The sequence below is a fragment of the Cetorhinus maximus genome, chromosome 9 (genome assembly GCF_964194155.1).
Source record: "Cetorhinus maximus chromosome 9, sCetMax3.hap1.1, whole genome shotgun sequence".
Taxonomy (NCBI): domain Eukaryota; kingdom Metazoa; phylum Chordata; class Chondrichthyes; order Lamniformes; family Cetorhinidae; genus Cetorhinus; species Cetorhinus maximus.
This window is the reverse complement of record NC_135887.1, coordinates 79,060,931-79,070,585: the sequence shown is the minus strand read 5'-3', so window position 1 is coordinate 79,070,585 and position 9,655 is coordinate 79,060,931. Positions and strand designations below refer to the sequence as shown.

General features: G+C 45.2%; 1 protein-coding gene across 7 annotated transcripts in view; it reads left to right on the top strand.

Moving 5' to 3' along the window:
* Window positions 1-6,144: 6,144 nt before the first annotated feature.
* LOC144684740 (potassium voltage-gated channel subfamily KQT member 1) overlaps window positions 6,145-9,655 on the top strand; it is a 767,141-nt gene continuing 763,630 nt past the window's right edge. For 5 of the 7 annotated variants that reach the window (XM_078548916.1, XM_078548914.1, XM_078548911.1 and 2 more), the window contains exons 1-2: window positions 6,145-6,639; window positions 8,130-8,561. In XM_078548916.1, coding sequence (XP_078405042.1) covers window positions 8,191-8,561 — 371 coding nt within the window. In that variant the 5' untranslated portion in view covers window positions 6,145-6,639; window positions 8,130-8,190. Of the gene's footprint in view, window positions 6,911-8,129; window positions 8,562-9,655 lie in introns of all 7 variants that reach the window. The other 2 variants (XM_078548912.1, XM_078548913.1) reach the window with 2 other exon arrangements.

The window sequence follows — 9,655 nt, the reverse complement described above, 5'->3', positions numbered from 1 at the left end:
CAGCCAATTTCTTATTCAAATGCCTACTTTCCCTTTTATTCCATGGCCTAGAATTTTGCTCACAAGTCTATTGTGTGGCACTGTTTCAAATGCCTTTTGAAAATCCATATACACCACATCAACAGTGTTTCCTTTATCAACCTTCGCTGTTACCTCCTCAAGTGGTGCCACACAACATGATGGAGGGTATCCTCAATGTGAAGACGGGCCTTCGTCTCCACAAGAACTGTGTGGTGGTCTCTTATATCAATACATTCATGAACAGATGCATCCGCGACAGGTAGATTGGTGAGGATAGGTTTTTCCCTCTTGTTGGCTCCCTCACCGCCTGCTGCAGACCCAGTCTAGCAGCTCTGTCCTTTAGAACTCAGCCAGCTTGGTGAGTAGTGGAATAAAAGCAAAATACTGTGGATGCTGGAAATCTGAAATAAAAACAGAGAATGCTGGAAAAACTCAGCAGGTATGGCAGCATGTGGAGAGAGAAACAGTTAATGTTTCAAGTCCATATGGCTCTGAAGCCAATATTGCCCTCCTGACTATATACAACTGCACTGCCATCCCTCTGGTGGGTCTGTCCTGCTGGTGGGGCGGGCCATATCCATGGATGGTGATGGTGATGTCTGGGACATTATCTGTAAGGTGTGATTCCATGAGTATGACTATGTCAGGCTGTTGCTTGACTAGTCTGTGAGACAGCCCTCCCAATTTTGGCACAAGCCCCCGATGTGAGTTACCACTACGCCACCTGCATAACAATCCGCTGATACTCCATTTGAAAACTCATAGATGAAGACTGGCTTCTGTCAGTAGTTTCCCAATGTCCATGAAGTTCATTGAAATAACCATCTTCAGACGGGGGGAAAAAACTATGGAAAAGGAGAATCCTCTCCCACCACCATCGCCTCTTGTGCCCTCCCATTCAGTGATGCCATCTTATTGCTAAGTGAAACTTGCCTGACGGGGATAAAGTGGAAATCTAGTTAGATTGAACCTCGGAATTGCTTATAAGTTGCTTAGAAAATTCACAATTGCCGACTCAGGATTGAATGTCCCCCGATAAAAAGCCCGTAGCTCCTGTGAAAACAAAAACGCAAATGATGGAAATAACATGTGAACTGGCTAATTTGTAACGATTTCAGGTCACCCGCTCTGCAGTTTGCCTCACTATTACTGTTCTCACAGAGCCCTGATTGATGCCACTTACAACATTCAACCATCGCTGCTTCCCAGAGTCAGTCTTTCAAGTAAGATTGTATTCCGAGCACCTTCCAAAAAAAGGGCCAGGACATGATTTTCCGACAAGTTCCTATTATTAGTACATCTGATCAAGCGCCTGCCTGTCATGGATTGTTTAATGATGTTTTTGTATTGAGATTAAAATATGCTAAGTATATTTAGAGGAGCAAAGTGAGAAGTTCCCCTCTATAAACTGTGCCCAAATTGGAGGTTTCCTTTTTCTAAATGCCATGATTTTGTGACCCACTACACACACACTGTAACTCTGCGAGTATTATACGCCCCAGGGTTAGAATGCATCCCACGCACACGCTCGTGTTAAGAAAAAATCGAACATTTTAGATACATTTTTGTGTCTGCATATAACACACCGCCTCGCGTTTAAAAATATAACGGGTATATTATACTCAACGATTCCCTGTAAATTTTCCCCAGTGTATTTTACAATTAAAAAAAAATGCTGCGATAATTAAAGGCAGACAAGCAACACCTTAGCAAATTATTTTGCTTTTTATCCCCGTTTCTCCAAACCCGGTACCGACAAGAAGTGTCATACAGACTCGAGCTGTTAACTCTGCTTCTCTCTCCACAGATGCTGCCAGACCTGCTGAGTTCCTCCAACATCTGTTTTTATTTCAGATTCACAGCCTCCGCAATGTTTTGCTTTTATCACAGAACGGCTCTCGTCACTCTATAATACTGCAACCCATTGTCTGTTCTTCCTGTACCCAATATGATCTCAAAGGAACTGAACTGAGTAAAAAGTCACATTCGCAATTTTGCCAATCCGGCCAGGAGCTAACGCAAGTTTGGAAGCAAGGGCCTTCTCCAATACTTGGTTCAAAATCACAACACTGCCTGTTGTGGATCCGTAGCCAAACCAGAAATAGCAGAAGGGATTTAACAGTTGCAAGGAAGCCAATGTTTATATTTACCACCAGAATCACTGGGCTCCAGCCTCATTGAGACAGCCTTTTGCCTTAACAAAAACAGAATTACCTGGAAAAACCCAGCAGGTCTGGCAGCATCGGTGGAGAAGAAATCAGTTAACGTTTCGAGCCTTCATAGCCTTTTGCCTTGTCGGGAGTCAAAGGGGAAACTCTGTAGTTCGAGTCATGCCTAGCACAAAAGAAAGTAGTTGTTGTTTTCACCGACCAGTCATTGCAGGAGTCCCCGAGGAATGCATCCTCAACACAACCTCTAGCCACTTCATCAAAGACCTTCCTTTGTATCATCAGGAGAGAGCGTGTTCACTGATTATTCCTCAGTATTTTGCTCTGTTCATGACTGTTGATAATGAGGAGGCCCGCACCAGCCTAGGGCAGGACCTGGACAACATCCAGGCTTCACTTGACAAGGGGCAGCTAACATGCATATCACAGAAGTCCTAGCTAATAACCATTTTGTTCAAGAAAAAGCCCAGGCAGGTCCCTTTGATCCTCAACAGTGTACCACCACCACTGAGCTCACTATCAACAGCTTGTTCAGGGGTTGGAGGGGTGGGGGGGGGGGGGTGAGCTGGGAATGGTTAGGTACCATTGACCAGCAGCTTAACTGGGCCAGCCATATCAACATAGCGCCTATAGGAATAGGCAGACACTGGGTACTCTGAGACAAATTGCTCTTTCCTGCTTCCTCCAAGCTTCTCCATCATCTACAAATCAGGAACTTGATGGAATACTCGCTACAAATGCTGCAACAACATTGAAAATGGGTGATGATGAGATCACGGTGTAGTGGTAATGTCACTGGACTAGTAATCCAGAAGCCCAGGCTAATGCTCTGGGAATACAGGTTCCATGGCAGCTGGTGGAATTTAAATTCAATGAATAAATCTAGAATATAAAGCTGCCCCCAAGTAATGGTGACCATGAAACTATCGTTGATTGTTGTAAAAACCCATCTGGTTCATTAATGTCTTTTAGGGAAGGAAATCTGCTGTCCTTATCTGGTCTGACCTACATGTGACTCCAGTTCCACAGTAATGAGGATGACTCTTAAGTACCCTCTAAAATTGCCTAGCAGCCTGCCCAGTTCAAGGGCAATTAGGGGTGGGCAAAAAATGCTAGCCCTGCCAGCAATGCCCACAACCCATAAAAGATTAAAGAAAGATCAATGCCATCCAGGACAAAGCAATTTGCTTGATCTGTGTCCTGTCATGAGTCTCAGTATCTTCCCCTTCTATCATTGGCATACCATGCCACAATTCTATCCAGTCACTAGAGTGGCAGCTGCAATTCACCAAGATGAGTTTGACGGCATCTCTCTCTCCTGGGACCTCTCCCACTAATGGGAAGGGCAGCAATGCCAGCAGAAATACCCCCATGCTCCCCTCTACACCACACACCATCCTAATGTGGACATGAATCTCCATTTCTTTACAGTTATTTGGTCAATATCCTGGACATTCCACGATATAATGTTAAAATAAATAACTGCAGAAGGTAGGTTAAACTTTAAGGGGAAAGCAACAGCAAAATACTGCAGATACTGGAAATCTGAAATCAAAATGGAAAAAGTTGGAAATACTCAGCAGATGGAGGTGAAGATCCAACTTTTGTTTCTTTACTTGTTTCAATACCAGCTTTATTTACCTGGCACCTTTCCCCTTGCCATTTAGTCAGTCCTGCCTTCCAAACTATCAAAGATCTTCTTCCCTTCTGTTCGCCACCCCCACTCTTCCCCCCCCCCCCCCCCCCCCCCCCCCCCCCACCCACCCACATACACCTTTCCCTGCCTCTGTACTTGCTTCAAACCTGTTATATTTCTTATTTCTAACTTTTTCCAGTTCTGATGAAAGGGCGTCGATCTGAAACGTTAACACTGTTTCTCTCCCAGCGGATGCTGCCAGACCTGCCAAGTACCTTCAGCATTTTCTGTTTTTGTTTTCAACTTTAAGCGTGTTGCCCCATTATGCTGTGGGAGCACCAACACAGCAATGACTGCAGTGGTTCAAAGAAAAGGACATCACCAATTTCCATATATGGAGAATGAATACAGCCTCGATGCAACATCTGCATCCTCAGAATAAACTTTATAAAGGTGATACTCTCCCCTCTCCTACCCCTGGAGGGATTTTTTTTTTTTTACCTACAACAGCACTACTGTCAATATGTGTCAGCCACGACTCAGTTGAAGGCTCTGTCACCTCTGAGACAGAAGTTGTGGATTTAAGTTCCATTCCAAAGCCTTGATGCTGAGAGATTGTTTTTGCTGGTCAGGGAATCTAAAACACAGGGGCACAGTCTCAGGATAAGGGGCTGATCATTTAGAACTGATATGAGGAGAAATTTCTTCCCTCAAAGGGTTGTGAGTCTTTGGAATTGTCTACCCCAGAGTGTTGTGGATGCTCCATCATTGAACACATTTAAGGCTGGGAGAGACAGATTTTTGAAACAAAAATAGAAAATGCTGAAAAAAACTCAGCTAAAGAAAAGCTTCAACTTTGTCCTGGATGGAGATGTAAGAAGCTTCTCTTTAGCTCTGAAGAAGTGTCATATGGACTCCAAGTGTTAATTATGTTTCTCTCTCCACAGATGCTGTCACACCTGCTGAGTTTTTCCAGCATTTTCTGTTTTTGTTTCCGATTTCCAGCATCGGCAGTATTTTGCTTTTAGACAAGTTTTTGGTCTCTCAGTGAATTAATATTTTTATTAATATTAAGGGATATAGGGAGCGTGTGGGAATAGAGTTAAAGCCCAAGATCAGCCATGATCATATTGAATGGCAGAGCAGGCTCGATGGGCTGTGTGGTCTACTCCTGTTCATATTCCTTGTGCTTTTGACCATGAAAGACGTGCTGACACTTCAGTGTAGCACTGAGGGAGTGCTGCATTGTTTGAGGTGCCGTCTTTCAGATGAGATGTTAAACTAAGACCACTACCTGTCCGCTCAGGTGGATGTAGAGGATCTCATGGCACTCTTTTGAGAAAAAAAGAACAGAACGGTTCCACCCGGTGCTTTAGTTTGTGCTTCAAACAACATGACTGAAACAGATTATCTGGTCATTAGCACATTGCTGTCTTGTGCTGTGTTTTCTGCTCTGCAACAGTAATTACACTTCAAAAGCAGCTGATGCATGTGAAACGTTTTGGGAAATCCCTTACGAAAGGCGTTGTATAAATTCCTTTCTTTTCGTGCCAATAGAGACAAGCTTGTGAAATGAATGGGGCATCAGCAGCCGAAGCATCCTACACCTCACCTGGGAGAGTTTGAGGTTGAAGTGCCTCGCCCAAACTGCAGTCTTTCACTCCCCAACACTGAGAACACCTCATCGAACATACAAAGACACGGAGAATTGGTTTTTAAAAATTATAAGATTGAAGTAAATAACTGCAGGAGCTAATTTGAACTTTAAGGACACTGCTTTAAATGAGATCAGTTTAAAATGGCGGCTATACCGTTTGATTTCCTGTGACTTCTGGCTCCCTGGAGATGTAAGAATTTGACAGGGACCAGACTGAGATCCCGCTTTTAAAGTAAGGTGGGGGGTGGGGGGGGGGGGGGGGGTTCAGCAGGACTCCTCCTATGTTCTGTAATTGATGAGCCACCAAGGAAACCAGATTCTCAGCAATTGGATATTTCAGAGACACGGAATCCCACTAATGTTACTTAATGACAGAGGAAACACAGACATTCTTCAGCCATTCCTGGCAAAAGGAATGCTGCCCTTTAGAAGTGCCACCTTAAGACTATGTTTAGGACCAGCAGGAGGGGGGGCGGGGAGGGGGAGGTCAAAGTCAAGGCAATTAAGATAGGGACAAATGCAGAGTTATGATGGGTGAGGTGAGTTAACTGGTGAAGTGCATTCTAGACGTTATCTGTGTAAATAAAGGCAGCACAACAAAGCAATGGAGCTCCATCTGTCGAGGAGCTGTCATTTACATATCTTCCTTTCAAATTGACCTTTTTTGTTCCATGAAACAATGTTTTGAATTCCTCATGCTTAAGATGTTCCGATAACATTGTAAAGAATTTTCCAAGTCTCCTCCCCTTTTAGTTTTCTTTTCAGGTGAGCAAAAGGGGGCAAGGTATACTTCGAGCTTGAAGACCACGCCTTAAAGACTCTGACATATCCCATTTAAAGAGACGCTCGGCGCCCTAGGTGCGTTCGGGATTACTGCGGCTCATAACAAGTGCGGAACCTCTGACTATTGGACTCACTCATTTCCAGTAACTAGGCTCTCTGGTTCGGTTCAGTTCCAGTGCCCGCTTCTCCCTCTCTCCCTGGTATCTTTATTTACTTTTTTACCCATCGGAGACATGAAGAAAGGCCACGAAGTGCCGCCGGGTCGTTCGTGGATGTTGCTGGTTTGAGGCAAGTGGAGATTTTTCATTTGGAAGGTGGGCGAGGGAGTGATCCAGCCCCATCGTCAGCACCCAGTCGCCAGCTGCTCTGCTTTGGTGAGTGCTACTTGTGCTTTGGAAGTTCTTGGTCTTTTCCCCTCCCTGCTCCCCACGTTGGGAAGGTGAAGCTGCCGAGCGAGCGATGCCCTTGAGAGGCGCGTCCAGGTACAGCCGCCAGTACAGGAGTGTGACAGAGGGAGAAGAGCTAAAACTCCGCTGAAACTCTTCCAAAAATCCCACACCCGACAGAAAAAAAGGGCCAGCGTCTTCTCTCGACCCTTAATACCGCCACTTGCACCCTCACAGCCTCAAGTCGCTGAGTTGACAGGTAATGTGGCCATGATTTCAGAGCTGTCACTGTCAAACTGCGGGAGACAGTGAGGCCAGCGGCAAGCTGCTCTTACTATCACCGAATCGTCAGCTGCTCCTGAACTCGGACAGGGAAGTCCCATGTGTATCAAGGTTGCTTAATTCGTCAGCTAGTGTATATTCATTCAAATATTAAAAAACAGTACATTTAGATCCCCTGTCTATACATGCCAAAAACCAGGAATTGTCTAACCATTTGGTTTTAACTTTCGTTTTTAATGCAGTTTAAATCAACGTGACTGATAAATTGCCCGGCGTGTGTTACGGTTGTGAGCTGAGGTGACCAGGGAGCGTTTCAGCTAAGATTTGTTTGCGATTGAGATTTGAAATATCTGTAAGCGCAGACTGCCCAGTGATCGTTCCCTCCCCACCCCTCAATGTGCATGCGTGTGTGTATATATGTGTGTTTGTATCTGTGTGTATGATGTGTGTGTATGAATGTGTGTGTATGGAGTGTGTGTATGTGTAATTATGTATTTGTGTATGTATAGTATATGTGTGTGTGTATGTGTAATTATGTATGTGTGTGTATGTGTGTATGTGTGTATGGTATATGTGTGTGTATGTGTAATTGTGTATGTGTGTGTGTGTATGGTGTGTGTGTATGTGTGTATGGTGTATGTGTGTGTGTATGTGTGTATGGTGTATGTGTGTGTACGTGTAATTGTGTATGTGTGTGTGTATGGTGTGTGTGTTTATGTGTTGTGTGTTTGTGATTATGTGTTATTTGTATGTGTGTTGCACTCGGTCTATAGTCCAAGATGCCCTCAATGTCCACAACCCAAATCTCTCCAAGCGCTGACTTTACGTTGTATCCACACAGAGACATACAGCTGTGTCGCTCAGACATCTCTCTGCTGATGTCCTAACTCCTCACTGTCCTTGCCCGCTCTCTGTTGGACTTGACCTGAAGTCTCTCAAGGTCCTGGCTAGCCATGTCCGTATCTAACTCTGCCCCAAGGCTGACTCAGTTGTAAGCAGCACGCTCCTCACAGGCATGCACCTGCCTCGATCAGATATCTCAAAGCGGATGTCCTAACTCTCGGTCGTCCCTCTTCTCTCTCTGCTTGATCTGAGCCTCTCGAAGTCCTGACTATTCATGTCCATGTCTTGAATCTCTAGGGCACATGTCCCCACTCTCTTCACTGTCCTTCTCCCCTTCTCTCTCCCTCTCTCAGTTGTGCCCTGTCTGAAGACCAGGCGCTCCAACACGCCTGCTTGCGTCTCCCTCGTACTCCGATGTCCTCCGAAGTCAAGTCACGATGGAGTGGCTCCGGTTCCCAGGCGAGCAGCTCAGTCCGCAGGTCAACAATGTTGGAGATGTCTGAGAACGCGAGCAGCGCTCAGTACGAGCCCGTCCCGCTGCCTCTACAGAGGAGCAACAGTCCCGAAAGCAGCACGGACAATAACCCGGAGATCCGTGCTGCCGACAGCCGGGCTGAGGTGATCATCAACCCGGATATCCCTCCTAAAGCTATCAGCCTGCCATCGCACATGTCGCCATACAACAGCTGCAAGCCCTTATTTTCCAAGGTGAACATCCAAGGGAGAACTTACAACTTCTTAGAACGGCCCACCGGCTGGAAATGTTTTATATACCACTTCACAGTGTGAGTACTATTTACCGTTCTCTTTCAAAAGTGCACTGTAATATTCTGAAAACCCATGTATCCGGGGTTAATCCTAAGGTATTAAATGTGACTTTGGGGTATTCGACCAGTTCAACCTCTTTCCTCCTTGAGTTTTGAGTGACAAATGAAATCTTTGAGATCTGGTTTGCACTGTGTGCTTGGGGAGGGCAGCTGATAGGGAGGGGAATTGTTTAAATCTGTTTGACAGTTCCTGCATCATGTACAGTGTTTCCCCAGAATAGTTAGTCCTTTCCCTAAAGATCTCTTATTGCATTCCAGGATAACCGGAACATGTATGTCCAACCTGTTGTGAGGCAGGTGACCTCTGTTTGTGCTGTGTTGTTTAAATGCACTCTTAAAATATGCTATCGCCCAGTGGGAACTTTCCAAACATTCAATGTACCCGGGTTTAACGCTGGTCCCATTCGGGGAAGATGAGAGATTCGGCAGGAACCCGAGTCGAACTTGTTCTGTGAACGCACTCGGTGATGTGACACATTGACTTGTGCTTTCAGGCAGCAGGCGGTGTGGTCAGCTGAGTTTAGCTGGGTTACATAGGGGTCTGTTTTATTTGTTTGTTCTGGGGATGCTGCAGCCAGCACCATGAAATAGGCTTTAGACATGATTCGACCAAACAGCGCGATTAAGTTCTGCAGGGGGGGGGGGGGGGGGGGGGAGACAACGTGAATCCATTTGTGGATGCATTTGTGTTCTTAAAGATTGCCTTTCGAGAAATTATATTCTAAGATTAGTAACATCTTTTTTTTTAAAAATGCTTTACATTGAACTTTTGTACTGAAGGAGGGGGAAGCGATTTCAGAAGGAATGGTTATTGAATTTAACCTCATTCCTAACCCTAGAACCTTACATTCGGCCATTCGGCCGATCATACTGGTGATGGCTCTCTGAAAGAGTCCCACTGTTCCGCTTTCCCCACCATAACTGTCTAATTGTTTTCCTTTCCAGCATAAATCCAAATCCCTTTTAAAAACTAATATTGAATCTGCTTTCGGGCATTGCAGGTCGTAACAATTCGTTGGGAGGTTGTTATAGTGAGAAATCCATTCTCCCCA